This window comes from Silurus aristotelis (assembly GCF_946808225.1).
Source record: "Silurus aristotelis genome assembly, chromosome: 20".
In the NCBI taxonomy this organism is placed as follows: Eukaryota; Metazoa; Chordata; class Actinopteri; order Siluriformes; family Siluridae; genus Silurus; species Silurus aristotelis.
In genome coordinates, this window is record NC_139593.1 from 9,149,696 (window position 1) to 9,166,909 (window position 17,214).

The 17,214-nt window shown below is 35.3% G+C and overlaps 1 protein-coding gene across 7 annotated transcripts in view; it reads left to right on the forward strand.

The window, feature by feature from the left end:
- igf2bp2b (insulin-like growth factor 2 mRNA binding protein 2b) overlaps positions 1 to 17,214 on the forward strand; it is a 59,048-nt gene that overhangs the window by 17,292 nt on the left and 24,542 nt on the right. For 5 of the 7 annotated variants that reach the window (XR_014530487.1, XR_014530488.1, XR_014530489.1 and 2 more), the window contains exons 3-4: positions 13,697 to 13,745; positions 16,835 to 16,886. Coding sequence is in view for 3 of the 7 variants with exons in the window: in XM_083522959.1 (XP_083379085.1) it covers positions 13,697 to 13,745; positions 16,835 to 16,886 (101 nt within the window). In the remaining 4 variants the exon portion in view is untranslated. Of the gene's footprint in view, positions 1 to 2,054; positions 2,468 to 13,696; positions 13,746 to 16,834; positions 16,887 to 17,214 lie in introns of those variants that run through there. The other 2 variants (XR_014530490.1, XM_083522960.1) reach the window with 1 other exon arrangement.

Consider the following 17,214-nt stretch of genomic DNA (forward strand, 5'->3'; position numbering starts at 1 on the left):
TGAAAGTTTGTGTAGTGTTATACATAAAACAAAAAAGGAGAAACTTTTTAGGGTGTATTTTTGCTTTATTTTTGTGTGTATTAACTGTTATGTGTCACATAATATGATTTTTGATGAAAATTAAAGGAAAATGTTTTTTATACCATTGCCACTAGGGGTGTAATTGTACACAAAATTCACAGTTTGTTTTTTAATTGCGGTTTGGTTAAATTTTGGTACGGTTAGAGGGAAGAAATGCAAAATATTAAATTGCTTGTCATTTTTGTTTATTAACTCAGATTAATATTATTATTAACATTTGTGAACATCAACAGTTTACATTTTTAAAACTATTTTAAATAAAATGCCTGCTTGGTTAAATAATATATATAATAATATTTTATAAAAAAAAAATTGAATAAATCTAATTAATGCAATAAAATTTTTATTATATTGGTTTAATTGAGTAATCAATTAAATTGGTTAATTAGTTAAATTAAACTAAAAAAATCTGAAAAAAAAAAGAAACTGAAAATTTTAATTTTAATTTTTAGACTCCATTTGGGTAATACAGATGTATTGTGTGTGTGTATGTGTGTGTGTGTGTGTGTGTGTGTGTGTGTGGGTTACATTTAAGATTTAATTTTCTAAAGATATCATCTACTGTTCTACTTATTTCAGCATACTTTAACAAATGTCTTCATTCCTTCCATCTTTCATTCATTTACTTGAAGCTGGACATAAAACTCTAAAGAATCCATAGAGCTAGTGTTGCCACTTCCTGGTTAGCGACTAAAGCTAACGCTATGGCTTCTTTAGCGTTTTCATGCATACACAAAAAAAATCTAATTTCCGGTACGAAGTGGAGTAGCCACAGTGACACTGCGCTAACTTTAGTTTCTTTTGTATATATTATTGTTGTGTATGTTTTAAAGTTCCATAATTGTAATAAAATCAAAAACTCGAAGTGCGAGGCGAAGACTAAACAAACTCCCGGTCTGCCACTTAATACGTTCCTGAGGGAACTCAGATTTTTACTCGATTTGGCACGTGAAACGGATTGCATTTGGTACACGTGTAACAAACCGAAAGCCCTGTAGGTGTACTTTAAACCACTAATTGAAAACTAATTTTTGAAACATGATATTTTTAGAAAACTGTATTAAGCACTATTTATATCAGCACTGCAAATGGAGAGGGGGGAGGGGGTTCAGGCCAGATATAAAGCATAATCATTTGATTTGTTTATGTTTATCCGTAAGAAAAACACAGTCATATTTTTCAATAATAATATACACTTGTACTTGTACATTCACATGTCAGCCAGTCATGAGGCAGAATTGCAATGCATAAAATCATGTGTTCCTAATAAAGTGGTCATTAGTGTATATACACACCTACCTGAGCAAAATGTTTTATATAATAATATTTTAATTTGTTTATTTTAGAATATACGAAAATAGCAAAAGAGATATTTAAAAAGTTAGGTCCTGATGAATTGCTAAAATGGCTAATCTTGTATTTTTTCAAGAGTCATAGCCGATGATGTGGCTGAAATCTTTTCCGGATGCTGCATAATTTTTTTTATATTATTTATATATTAATTAATATTAATAAATCACCCCTATTTTTCTTGAACTTTTTATTTAGAGTTAGAGAAAGCCTGTAGATTTGCATTGTTGTTCTTGGTTTTATACAGAAATGTACAGCACGGCGTATTTTTTCATATTTAAAATTGGGTTTATTTTTGAGAATTGTTTTAATTGCAGTAGAACAAGTACATAAATAATAAAAAAAAAATTCATGAAAACAATTCCTGCTTTTGTAGAAGACAAGAACAAAAAAAAAAAAAACAATTTAATTATGGATTATTTAATCAGATTAGTGCAGCATCCTATTTTATATATTTGTTCTTATTATTAGCAACTATGATACTATGAATTATAGTCACATTGTACAGTTAATATGTACTTATTGCTCATGATTTATGAATTTGACTTTTAGTTACTCTATCCAACACTTTTGAAAGACAAGTTTGATTTACATGTTCAGTGCTGATAAATGGCTTGAATAAGGGCACTTAATAAGAGACCTGACTGCTGCTAATAATCCCAATCCTGTTAGATTAAAGTAGGAACCACGTGGCTTTGTCTTTAGAACCTCTGCGATGATCCTGTGGTGAAATAAGTAGGTGTGTAAAACCATCTGGGCGAGCTTCGAAACTACAAACTGGTGGAATTTACCTCCTCCTTTCTTTGTTCATCACTTCCATTCTCTCTGTCCCACTCTCTCTCCTTCGTTCCCTGTCTCATGCTCGACTGGTTGTTCCGGTAGTTTTAAAGGTGTGGTTGGATCAGGTTCAGGTTGTGATCCTCTGTGCTACGGACTGGTCTCAGTTTGGCATAGATCACGATTGGGAGTCGTAACTTTTCATCAGCTCACGGCATGAACGTGCGTTCGGTCTGCATCAATCCACAGCATACAGCAGGTATCTGAATTTCACTGTCTTTTTGTCGGTGTAGTATTTTGAGGTGTGCTTTTTTTTTACTAAAGTAAAGAAGTAAAGAAGTAAAGAAAAGCTGATGCTTGTCAGATTTTAAGCAGATATCATCTATACGGCTTTGTTGTTAAGTTTTTATTCTCTGAATGATCAGAACCTTTTGTTTCATTTACTCTAACTGCAAGCTAAATTACAGGCATGGATTCTTATTGTATTTCTTTCCGCTCGTTGTAATGTGTGATTGTTTCTATAGCAACAACTAACTCAATAGACTTGTTTGGCAGAACTATAAAGACTTTTTTTTTTTTTACGGTTGTGTGTGTTGTGAAAACAGACTGACTTGTATTTGAAACATAGATTTCATTGAATGTCAATGTGTAAAAGATTAAAAGTCAAGGGTGTTAGGCTGATCAGTTACTGAGATCAATGTGTAGGTTTGGTAAATAAGTGTAGGTGTTGGGTAAATAAGATTTCGAAGGATCGGGTTAGATTTATTTATAATAATAGAAAAAAAACCTAATTGTGTGCCACATTAAACAACGTTATTAGCATTCAATACAATGAGTACCCCCATTACGAGCATTCAGAGACTTGTATAAACAACCAAATAGATGCAACACTTCTGCTGTGAAGTACATTGTACAATGCAAGCTGAGTGCAGAAATCTAGAGTCACCTACAGGTGCAATTTAATTATACACTCACCGTCCACTTTTACAAACACCGGCACTTTCGTTTCGATTATGTGGCAGCATGGCAATTAATAAAATCATAGATTCAGGACAAGTATTTGTGTTAATGTTCACATCAGACAAGGGCTGAAACGATTCCTCCAGTAACTCAAGTAATTAGAATACAAAAAATGCATCATTTAGTCCATTTAACTACACAAGAGCATTGTGTTTTCCCGCGGACCATTATTAGTGACGCACCACCTGCTAAACTCTGGAGCGCTTTAGGCAAGGAACACAGAGGATGCCACAAGTTGGATAGAGGAACGGCAAGGGGTGAGGAGAAGATTCATATGGAAGCCCGTTTCCACCACATTAAATAGAAAGCTTGCCCAATTCTGATTTTATTTCTCGCAATTCAGAATTTTTTTTAGCCAGATAGCTTTACACATTGAAAATCAATTGGGCTTCAATCAATAGAATCACATGGTAAATGTCTAAAAATTCCCAAGACAGATGAAGCAGAGGAGCCTCGTTCATACACAACAGCTTCAAACTTTAGGCTGATAACATGGTGGATGCACCAGAAAATTTGAATGTTTATGAGAAATAAAGTTGGAATGCGAGGAAAATCAATCTAAATAATGAGAAATAAACTCTGAATTGCAAGAAAAAAAGTAGAAATTAGGCAAACTTCATTTTTATGAGCCGGAAACAGACTTCTATAGGATTCAAGGCAAAGAAAATGACAAAGTTTCCAAAGTTTGGGATCATTTCAAACTAAAACATACAGAAAACCCAATACAGTGCATCAACTTTTTTCTAGAGTAATATAATATTTATTTTTATTTATGATTTTTTATTTATAAATTTGTATTTGCATTTTGATGCAATACAACAATTAAATACACTAAATGGGTTTAGTTTTCACAGATATTCTTCTATGCAATTTCAGCAATAAAATGTTTATTTTTCTAAAGAGAAATCCAATTACTTGTTCATTTTAAAAGACCTGCCTTGTTTTCTCTTGTATATTTAGTATTGCTCTTTAATAAAGAAAAAGTACTTTTTATCTGACTGCTCGATTAATCGTTGGATTAATGGGGAGAATACTTGATTACTAAAATAATCGATAGTTACAGCCATACATCAGACCTGAAAATGGGAAGTATGTGATCTCAGAGTCTTTGTAGCATTGTTGCAGTTTTCGAGGGTTTGAGTAGTTCAGAAACTACAGTCAATTATCACATACAAAAGTCTCTCGGGTTAAAAAAAAAAGAATGGTGTAAAATAAAAAAACAAACAAACAAACAAAACAAAGAAACACAGTGAGCAATAGTCCTGGGAGTTAGAAATGCCTTGCTAATGGGAGTGGTCAGAGAAGACTGGCTAGGATAGTTCAAGCTGACAGGAAGACTACAATACCTCAAAAAAATCACTCTCTGTATATCAATGCATCTTAACACATCTCCTTTTGAGGTTGATAAACTTTACATCGGGTTTATGTTTTATCAGCCAAGAACAGGAATCTGATACTACATTGGACAGAGGGTCACCCAAACTGGACTTTTGAAGAATGAAAAAAAAAAGAGCTGCCAATGGTTTTTTTCAATCTCCTTTTGCGGTGCTTTTTGGCTCACCATGATTGTAAAGAGTGTTTACTGAATTGGTCGGTGCATGAATATAGATTCTTTATTGCATTTTGATTGATCCACATGTTAAGATTTTTTTTTAGCAGTTAGTATATTTTGAACAGTGCCAGAAAAATGTATCTCACTGAATAATACAATATTTACATATTCGAAAATAAAATATTTAAAAATTTAGATGCCAAGGATGGCAAGTTCAACTTTTAGATGCCATAGAACATCTTGACCATTAAGTACAAGTTTTGATAAAGTTAACAAATATTAAAAAATATATATTCTTTACAGCACAAACAATATGAAACAAAATACTATAAAGTAAAATTCTATAAAATAGGAGACAGACAGACAGACTGATAGATAGATAGATAGATAGATACATAGATAGATAGATAGATAGATAGATAGATAGATAGATAGATAGATAGATAGATAGATAGATAGATAGATAGATAGATAGATAGATAGGAAAGCTTCTTCACAGTACTGTGAGAGATTGTAGCATGTCTCAAAATTGTTAATAGGATTTATGTAATCAGTACATTTCCAACAGAAGTACTCAGTTACCACTGTCAAAGTTGAACGTACAATACAGGTCTAATGCACTCGTATGCCTGTCCTGTAATACTCAGAGAAGCAAGTGTTTATCATTTTATCAAGCTTGAACACAAAACAAAGAACCAATACATAACGTAACGTGAACAGTTTTAACCATGAACAGCCAATGTGAGAGAAAGAGTGCTGTGAAAGTTGATACTTAGTCTTTTTCGGATTATAAGCCGCTACTTTTTTCCACGCTTTGAACCCCGCGGCTTGAACAACGAAGCGGCTAATTTATGGATTTTTCCTGTGTTTTTCCCGGTTTCACAAACTTTAAGCCAAAAAAAAATGCGGCGGCAGGCTATTCCCAAGATGCCGCTCTGCTCTTAAAGGAGCCACAAAATATTTCACCCTTTACACCGTGTAACAGACGCTGTCTTTCATTAAAGCCTGTGTAAAGTTCATTAGTTTCAGTGTAGACACCTGCGGCTTATAGACAGGTGCAGCTTATTTATGTTTAAAATAAAAATCTTTGTCAAATTTAGTGGATGCGGCTTATATGTGGGTGCGCTTTATAGTCCAGAAATTACGGTACATACATACGTTTATTACAAGACAGCGAAATTCAGGTGCAAAGATCATGTGAAGATGCAGAGGCTAATGGAAACTGTAGTTCAGGGCCATAATCTTTACAATAGTTTAAGACTTTGCTTAATAAGCATTGATTAGTCATTTCTGTAAGCCAAATTTCTTCTTATTTATGTCTTTTTATTAGGTCATTAAACTTGAACGGAGTGTTTAATAAGCGTTCATCTCTGTTCTGGAAATGAGATGTACAGAAGCATTACAGACATTTTGACATCTGGCATCTGAAAGCAATTTGATTAGGCTTTGTCCATTTGTGTTTGTCATGTAACTCGTCAACAACTTGATCAAAACATGACATCAGGGTATGAGGAAATCACACAGCAAGGTTTTAAACATCTTTAGACAAACTGACTGTTTGTTTATCTGACCTGCATGCAAGCTTTAAAAAAAAATCTTAATAAAGCTTTAATGTCCTGTCGTTTTTGATGAGAATCTGTCCGTTTTCATAAAGCAGACAGGTCAAAAAAATCAAAAATCAACGTCAAAAAAGTTTGGTCAAAACCTTTTTTTTTTTCCTTTTTCATTTTTGGGCTGTTTTCCAGTTGATAGAAAACACTCGGCAGTGAAAAACTGAAGGAGCCTGCTTGTTATTGTGAAATTATGCTAAAAACAGCAGACAAATCCTGCCATGCAGTTGAGAACATTACAGTGCATTAACAGTAATTACTGTTTTGGAGTAAAAAAGCAAGAGACTTTTTGCTTCAATCTCTTTTTTTCTCTCTCTCTCTCGTGTTTTCTCGTTCTCTATATATTGCGTTTGTTTTCAACTTCCCTTTTCCTAGCACCAGTTCACCTTATGTAACTCATTTACACATACAGGATTTCTTACTGAAACAGTGTTTCCTGTTACCACAGATCTCAGATCGTGTCTCGTACAGTGGATGTGATTTGGCTTTGGCTTTAAGTTTGCATGTGCACTACAGCAAAAGTTTTTTTTTTTTTTTTTGAAATATCAAGACTTGGTCCCCCCCTCGTGAGCACACTGTGCTACACTGCAAAGAAAAAAGCCTATGTATTATGGATGAGAGTGTAATGCAGCATGGATGAGTCATACCACACTATGGTACAGTGTCTCAGCCAGTTATAGTATACCTACTTTATTAAATTAATGGTGTGCATTTGTATGCATGACACACTCTTTTCTTTATTTAAGCAAACACCCACCTATTTAACAAGTTGTGGTTGAGAATATGATGCAGAGAATGAGTTACCAACTCATCACAGTTTAGACGAATTTACCTCATGTTTTGTTAGTAATGCTAGCAATTAGTGAAAGCTACAGTGCTAGCAGTGCTGATGTTAGCTTATTGGTTTATATGTGGCAAAAAGTAAAAAAAAATCCAGTTTATTGTTATTATTATTATTATTATAATTAAAAGGCTCCTTTTTGTGTTCTGTGTGTATTGGTTTGCACCCTAATAGACCTGGACATAAGCAAGTCTCCCCAGTATAAGCTGTCTAACAACACTAGCTAATGCTAATAGACATCTCAGTTTACAGATTGCTAATTAAGTATGCTTTCCTATCGCTCATGTCTGACAGCACATTTATAATTGACCGGTTCTGATTTTAAGAGAAGCTTAATGGTAATGGAATAGTCATCTCAGTCAACTGGATGCTAATACAAATGATAATGCTGCTAACAAAAGGCTAAGCGCTTCAAAATGTAAATGTGGAGAGATTTTAGACAGTTTAGAAGGTTAATGGACTAGAAAGTTGATATACAAATTAGCGCCTAATAAAGACCTTATAGCTCTTCGACAATGGATCTGATTTAATTTAAATAATCTGAGTGAAAGCCAGAACTTTTCATGACTTTTTTTTTTTATGATTCGTGGGATGTTGACCTGTATATACAGAAACTTTTAGACTTTGGCAAATTTCATTTAATTCCGTCAGGGCAAGGCAAAGAAAAGGTGGTGTGTTGAAAGTCAGTCCTTGTCAATGTCCTTCATAACACGACTCTCTCTCAACTGTTGTATGAAAGATCTGAAAGTGGCCTTGTTGGTTACAGACAGACAGAGAGACCTGGTACATGTCTTTTTTCCCTTCTCTCTCTCACTCTCTCAGAAATGATTTGGCCTGTAATGGATTTTGTGTTCATATATACATCATATTTAGAGCTATTTTAATATCGCTTTAATTGCACTTGAGTGTCCTTTTTCAGAATCTCTGTCCAAACTCAGCTATGTTTTGTTTTCAGGTTTGACTGATCTTGCATTGTTTAGATGTTCTTTGGCATTCTGCTCCTATATAACAGTGTAAGTTCACAAAAAGGCTGTTTTGCTATCTCAGTAAATAATGATTTGCAGGCTTGCTTGGAGTTATATATAGATGACCACATGCTCGTTGTGTCCTTTTCTTGATATGGTCAGAAGAATTTATTCTTTTTGTTTTTGAGTCATAATATAAATTTGCAGTTCAGTGTAGAGTATAGCAAAATGGCAAGCTCTGGTGCAGATCAACATCATAGACAGAAGATGAGTAATATTAGAGGAGAAAAGGTTAAGAGGAAGTAAATACAAGACAGTGTGGTATTCAGAATAAGGGCTGTGCAATGCAAATGGTAATCAATTACTTTGTTGTTGTACCATTCCTTATCCAGTTTTAGGAGTCACAAATTGCCCCAGTTTTTTTTCTTTTTGGCAGTTGGAACCATGCAATTGTATAGGATATTTAACGACACGGTTTGCCAAGGTTGAAATAAAAGAACTGCACTGCATATAATTGTGCATGGAATGCTGACTGTGTTTGTAATACAGCCAACTTGTAGAAACAACGTGACTAAATCTTATCAGTTATCAGGGCATGATAGGTTTATAAATTTCATAGCTAGACAGTCATCCCATCAAAGGGTTTGTGCCAATAGACGATAGGACCATGTATCGAAGATAGGCAGAGTTATTTTGCTGAAAGCTGAGGCCTATGGCGATTTCAAGACAATATTTGGCTCGTTTCCCATCAATGTATTAAATGTTTTTACTTCATTATTAAATAAAAATATTATTATAATTATAATTATTATTATTAATAATAATAATAATAATAATAATAATAAATAAATAAACTACAATTCTTTTGCCCAACTATAGCCTACTGTTCACATCAACATCACTGCCTAACCGACACCTGCAGCACAATGGGAAGAAGAATTCACCTATTAGCTATTAAAGTTTTAATTTTTCCCCCTTGTCTATTAGGATTAGGCTATGCTTTATTAGAGTATTTCTAGAGAAGCATTAATCTAATAAATTAAGATTTGTTCGTTGACTTACTGTTATCAGCATATTTTCAGGTAGATATAGCTGTTCTTGCACCTTGCAGAGCTCTTGTAGTTTCTGCCAGCTGTGAGAGAATGCTCCGTTAATTGAAAGCCAGATGCCAAACGTACGTTCAGTTCTTGTCTTTTCTTTTTGAAGTGAAGAATTCACTGCCACATTCAGGTTATGGCCAAAACTGTTTAGCCATGGCCATTTCAGCCCTCGTATGGCTGCAACAATATTTGCCTCATTGTCAGTAGTGATGCAGGAAATTTTAGTCTCTTCTATGTCCCAATCACGATTGACCTCTGTCAGCGCTTACATTGCGTTCAGTCTTCAGTCTTCTGAAATTTTATGAACTGTAACAGACATGTTGGGAGTCATATTTATGATTGAACACATGTCTATGGTTTCAAATATTAAGTGATGATCTCTCTCATTTTATTCTACAAATCTGAGATAGCAGTTTTGGTAAAGCACTTTCACCAAAGCAGCTTGTACTGTTTGTCAAATGTCCGAAGTAGTTCTTTAAACTTTCCTTCTCAACGGTGTGAAAGGAAACCATCTCCTTTGCGATATACTTAGAAACAGCTGCCGTGCACTGGGCCGACCTTTCATTTGTACTTGGTGCTTTTTTGCAAAATATTTGATAACGGATGGCTGACTTGGATCTTTGCCGAAAATGAAGCTTCTTTTTTTGCTAGTTTAGCACCTTAGCGGGGTGGTGAATACGCAAATGTACAGACAAGTTAGTCGTTTTGAGACTCTTTTACTGACACAACTTTGGTGCAAAGTTTGCAGATTGCTTGAGTTATGTCCTCCAGCTCACTTTTCACATCTGCTTTAAAAACAAAAAATTGCCAAATCAGCGACGTGACATTTTTCTTGTCAACGAACTTCGTCTTTATTTGCAGAATTATGGGCAAGGAGTCAAATTTCTGTTGTGTCATTTCCCGAGATAAAAAGTAATGTAAATTTAGAAGATGATTAAATCAATGAGTACAAAAATAAATAAACCAAAATAAGTAAAATGTGTAGACAAGTTAACAAATCAGATGAAACGTTCAAACATTTTTTAATATCTGAACAAATAAGTACACTATTGCACTGCCCTGCCCCCATACGATAGAATCGTGTATTGGTGAGCTAAAATTTAAGTATATCATCCAACACTATCCCAGGCTGGATTTTTTTGTATTTTTGTATTTTTTTCATGGGTTATAAATGCATATATCAAAGCCCTGATTCCTAAACAACCAAACAGGATGATGGAATAATACAGTCATAACTCGATTTATTACGGTTCGAATCTCGCAATTTATCGTGATTTTTAATTTGTTTTGCAAATTATCCCGATTTTAGTTCATCATAAGAAATAAGTAGCATTACAAGAAACCGTAGATTTCCACTTATTTATTGGTTGTAGTATCCTCTGACGTCAAAAAAAAGGACGTCACCAGATTTAGCCAATGAAAATAAAGAACGTGTAGTGAGGTGTATCTTTAAACCTTTTTTGACATCATAGGGCACTTCAACCAATAAACAAGCAGAGACAATATGCATAGGCTACGCTACAGTACAATACAGTACTGCACAATACTCACTATAAATGTGATATTCCTACGAATTTACACCAAATCCATCTCGCTATATTTTTGCAATTTTTTCTGTTTAAAGAAGGATGGAAGGATGATTTATAGCTTAAACAATAAAAAAAAGCATTTTTGGGGTGGCGTCCATTTATCGCGGAAATTCGTTTTTTCGTGGTAGGTTTTGGCACGTAACTACCGCGATAAATGGTAATGGCAAATAGCTGTGCAGGAGTGAACCTCAAACACTCTTATACAACTTCTCATTTGTCATTGTGTTATCCAGAATGTCTAAAAGCATTGTAGAAACCTGACAGGATATGCACCACTCTGGCTTTTAGTAATGGGCAGTTCTTTTACTGTATCACTATCAGGATTTTCGGGAAGTATGCCTTTTCAGCAGCAGTCTAAGATCCCTTGTGACACTATTTGGGTGGCTTGATGTTTAAGGAGCAAGTGGTCGGAAAATTGCGAGTTCAAATTCCAGGGCTGCCAGTGAGCCACTGTTAGTCCCATGTGCAAACCCTTAACTCCTCATCTGTGTACTTGGATTTTGCATCCCAATCATAAGTCAGATGAAATAAATGCTTCTGCCAAAATAAAAACGAAGTTCAAATTCATTCAACCATTCTTTATTTTACCCTCAGCCTCATTTGGTTACCTTCTAGATTTTCTGGTCTCTTATAAGCTTATGAGCTTATGAGCCAAAGCAGGAAACCGGGTTAATTCAGCTTAGAGGTGTCTCTAGAACTGGGGGTGGGGGATCCCGAAGCAGGACCGTAAGACAAATTTAGAGAGTTGTCAGAGACCCAGGATACTTGGGTTATGAATTGACTCAGCAATAGCTGGCTCCGTGTCTCAGGCCTTGAAGTACCCTCTCCTTTCATCTCTTTGGTTTTCTGCTTAAGATGTTTTTCCTATAAAGAAAGCCTCCTTTATTGTTATTGCTAAATAACACATTACCTTAATAGAGTATTCACTTGCTAAATTATCACATCTGTCATTTATATTTGTTTGGCTGAGCTTCAACATGATTGGCAATTGAAATTTGAGCAAATGTACTATTCACTGGCCCAATTGGATTAGGATTGTTATGGTTGTAAGCCTCATGTGTGCTCCATGAGATTTAATGCATTAACAAGCAAAGCTGTCATGCCTGCTTCTTTGTATTTATTGCATATTTACCTTAAATAATTAACCATAATGCTTTGCACTATTTTTCTGGAAAGAGAAAATTGTTCTGAATTCAGTGTGACTCTGACCAGGCCCATCTGCCTGCTGAGTTTATTGTAAAACTCCTGTAATTATATTTGTAACTACTTTTTTAAGCATTTTGTAATGTCCGGCTTAAAGAAAACGGCATAGAAAAAGATGTATGAATAAACAAGTGGGAGATTTCTGTCGCATTCAACTCCATTACTTGGCCTCAGTCCCACTGAACACCTTGAACGTCATGATTGATCAGTTTGAATGTGCAAGCCAGGCCTTCTCAGCCAACATTAGTTCCTGGCCCCAGTAATGCGCTTGTGGATAAATGGGTCAAATCCCTATAGCAACATTATTCACCAAGCAATATGAATGTCATGGTCAGGTGTCTACATACTTTTGTCCATATTATGTAGCAAAAAACTTTGTCTTCACATTCTCCAGCCATATTCTACCAGGCACTGTTTAACTAGAGACACACACAAGAGCATTATCTCATCATAGTCCAGCAGTGTGAACTTGCTTGCTCTGGTGACTTAAACTAGCATGCAAATAATGCTAAAGATGCTAGTTAGATGCTAATTGATCATGGTGATTGGTTCAAAAAGGCTGGAGTAGATCAAAAACACATTTTTGATTATGATTAATTTATAGTGTTTCATGACGTCAACTAAATGTCCCTAGCTAGGAGAGAAGAGCAGAAGAAAATCTGAAATCTTTCAGCTATGTCGATAGTTGTTCAAGGTTGTTTATAAAAATTAGCTTGAGTTAAATCAAGGAATCAGTGAGTTGGTAAAATTGAGATATATTTATTATTTACCTCATAATATTAAAAGATATTTGATAATATTTTTTGTACTTTTAGACTAACCCAAGCGGTCCCTTTAGCAAAAGTATATATCGATGTGGTATGTTTAATGCTGTGTGACTATTGGTTATAAAAATGTTACAGTTGTATTTACACAGTTGCAGAGCAGTTGTAGAAGTTCACACGCTTGAAAGTGCGACGTGGAAGGAAAACGATTTCTTTAGATTTTAGCTGAGCAGATCGAAAGGAACCAACGTGCTCATTCGATCAATGCTTGCAGTGAGTGGTTTTGTTTTTAGCAGGTGGCATTAGCACCTGGCTTCTCTCTCTGTAGTCTTAAGGTGATAGAGAAGCAGTAGTTGGCACACGCCTGATCTCATTAAGGTGATGTAGGCTTGTGATCTCGTTACGGTTGATGATGTAATACGCTACAGACGAAGTCCGAGGCCATTTAGGGTCAGCGTGTTGGCACGTAGTCTCTCACTTTGTGGGAGAAAATATTCTCTTTAGTATCAGCCTGCTCTTTTCAGAAATAAACTGCTGTCTTCAGTTTCTCTTTTATAAAGCCACAGAAATCAAAGTTTAAGAAAACAAATGTGAAAAGGAATGAGAGTATTTAGTATTTTAACATGGCAACCATGTTTCAGCTATTCCTCTAAGCCTCAGACATACATTGAGACAAAGGGCTTAGTGGTGAATTCAAATAAATAAGAAGAAGTTGTACTCCGTTCCTCTGCTAATTAAATCAACCCAGCTATGTTGACATAACACATTGTTCCTGCATGCACTGTTGAAAAAGTCAATATAACATCGAATCCGATCTAATCTATGAACCACTCTCTTTCCGCAGGAGTCGTAAGATTCAGATCCGGAACATTCCCCCTCACCTGCAGTGGGAGGTGAGTCCTGCTGTGTCTCATCAGCATACAAGCTTGATTTCAAAACAAATACACAACCTGAACACACACCTCTGTATTTATGGTTGACATTTTCAGATCAAAAATATCACCTTGTTAATTGAAATTTTGCACCTAAAACTCGATGATGGCATGCGCTAAATCATATATTAGCCCATATATGAAAGCTGAAAGGGAGATTGGAGATTAAAAAAATCAATAGTCAATATAAAGGCAGTTGTAGAGAATTTAAAAATATGTTAAAATGTGAGGCAGTAGTGTTAGAGTGTTAGTGTTAGTGTAAGGTCTGGAATTTCACTTCTGCTAGTTGTAATAATGTATTTCTAATGTTACAAGACACTGCTGTTTTATTTGCAAAGCAAATCATTTGTAAACAGCATTTCTCTGCACCGATCAAATTCCAGCTTCTATGCTTTTTTATGCTACACTGTTAACGAAGAAGGTATAGATAATTCTATACGTCGACTTTGACATATCTATATCTATAACAATCTATATCTCCTTTCTAAAAAAAACATACATGTATGGAGTCTACAGGAACATCTTGCAGATTTTTTCTTCATCGTCAACTCGCATTTAAATTGAGTCTGGATAAAACATTTTCTGTTGGCATGTGCCACAGTTTCACAGAGTCTGCACTAGCTGATCAGGATAAGATAGCGATGTGAGACTTGTGGCTCTGAGAGTGCTCACAGCCACAGAGTGAGGACTTCATTTAAATTTGATTTATCTTTAAACTGTGAGAGGAATTCCTTCAGGAACAGGCAGGAGTGGGTTTTAAAGAACAAGTCCTGCACACAATTCATATAAAGTGATATGTATAAAGTGATACCAATGTCAATTCTCGAATGGGCAAAAGGATTAATTGTCTATAACAGCAGCTCTGACAACATCTTTGTGATATTGTCTCTATAGCAACAGCTCATTCACAGGGTCTTGCATGACGAAATGCCCCAAATGAACTAAAGCTAATAAAGGAATAGATTTGTGAAACGGACCCTATTTATGGATGGAGTCTTCATTGTAAGGACTTTGTAACAATTGTTAGGTTTATTTGCTTTAAAGTCACAGACTGGCTTTATTTTTAGGATCAAGATAAAGGAACGACTAGTGACTAATGTATCTGCTGTATACTGTAGCTGCTATATTATAAGTGATAACAGGGACTAAATTGTTATATTAATATATTTCTGTAAACCCAATTCCAAAAAATTTGGGACAATGTGTAAAATGTAAATAAAAACAGAATGCAATGCTTTCAATATCTCATAACCCCATCTTTTACTCACAGTAGAACATAGAAAACATATAAAATGTTTAAACTGGGGAAATGTACCATTTTAAGGTAAAAATAAGGTCATTTTGAATCTGATGGCTGCAAAAGTTGGGATGCCACAACAAAAGTCTGAAAAAAGCAAGTGTTAATAAAATTAAGCATGTTTGAGAAACATTTTGCAACAAATTACGTTAATTGACAACAGGTCAGTAAGATTATTGGGTATAAATAGTGTATCTTCACATATAATATCATTAAATGGTTTAAAGGATCTTTAGAAGTCTCTGTGCACAAGGGACAATGTCCAAAATCAATATAGGATGCCCGTGATCTTCAGACCCTCAGGCGGCACTGCATTTAAAACAGTCATGATTCTGTAATGGAAATTACTGCATGACTAATTGACACCTCCAGAAATCATTGTCTTTCAGAAATGCAGGTAGAATCTCTAGCATCCAAAGAAGAAGGCATGCGTGAACATGATCCAGAAATGCAGACATTCTCTCTGGGTCAAAGCTCATTTAAAATGTACTGAGGCAAGGTGAAAAGCTGTTTTGTGGTCAGACAAATAGAAATTTTCATTTCTTTTCGGTAAACATGGACACCACGTTCTTCATACTAAAGAGAAGAGGATATACATACAGGTTTGAAAGCGACAACTGCTACCATCCAGAAAACGTCTTTTTCAGAGAAGACCTTGTGTATTTATACAAGACAATGCTAACTGCATACTACATCTATTACTATAGCGTGAGTTCGTAGTAGAAGAGTCCGGGTTATGATGCAGTCTAGACCTTTCACCATATGAAAACAATTGGCGCTTTATGAAACGAAAAATACAGCAGAAGACACCCAGAACTGTTGAGCAGCTAGAATCCTGTATCAGACACATATGGGACAATATTCCTCTCCCATCACTTTAGCAACTGGTCTCCCAGATGTATAAAGACAGAAGATGTGATGTTACACAGTGGTAAACATGGCCCTGTCCCAACTCTTTTGAGACGTGTTGAAGCCATTAAATTCAAAACTACTTTATTTATTTTCTTTAAAATGGTATACATTCTCACCTTCACCTTCATTTGACTTTTTTTTTGTTTTGTTGTGAAAAGAATATGGATTTATGAGAATTGCAAATCATTGCATTCTGTTTTTATTCACATTTTGCACAGTGTCCCAACATTTTTGGAATTGTATACTAATATAGAAGAAATTGCTAGCTCAGCGTCTGTGCTTCTGAATCACACCACCCTGTCGTGATAATGTTGCTATAAAATCACACGCCCAAGTGTTATATTTCTAACAATATAAACTTGTGCAAAGTTATCAGGGTTTGCACCTCATGTGTCTCACTCTTTGTCTCACTCCTTCCCCAACTCTCTTTCCCTTTGTAACTCACTTATCAATTGGGCCAAATGCCTGTGTAATCATTCAATTATGTATAATTATTTATATGAATCATCTGTAAGATTCTGTCTGACTGTCTAGCTGTAAATCTATATCTGTGGGTGTTTATATAACTGTCTGGCTGTCTCACTGTCTCACTACCTAGCTGTCTGTCTGCCTTCCTGTCTGTCTGTGCTAGTCATGCTGTCTAGTAATATTTTCCTGTGTCTGTCTATCTAGCTGCCTGTCTGTCAGCTTTTTTGCCTGTTTGTCTGTCATTCTGTCTATACCTCTTGCTAACCGTCTGTCTGTTATGTCTAGTGTGTATTTATCTATTTTTCAAATTTGTGCGTCTGTGTGTGTGTGAGAGTGTATACATGTTCAACATTATGTTCTTTTTTCTTTATAGGTTTTACACAGCCTGTTATCACAGTACGGCTCGGTAGAAAACATGGAGCAAGGTACAGTCACAAAATATTTTGGGTGTGTGAGTGTGTGTGTTTTTGTGTGCTTGTCTAGCTGAAGGATTGCAGATAGACTGAAGGAAAACTTGTGCAGATTTGTTGCATTTCTTTAAGTGTATGTTTATTCATGTACTAGCTTTGTGTGTGTGTGTGTGTGTGTGTGTGTGTGTGTGTGTGTGTGTGTGTGTGTGTGTGTGTGTGTGTTTGTATGTGCACTGCTGGGTGGTCTGAATCATACTGATGTCTGATGTGTGTAAATCATGATAATGCATGATGCCTGCATTGTAGTGTGTGTGTGTGTGTGTGTGTGTGTGTGTGTGTGTGT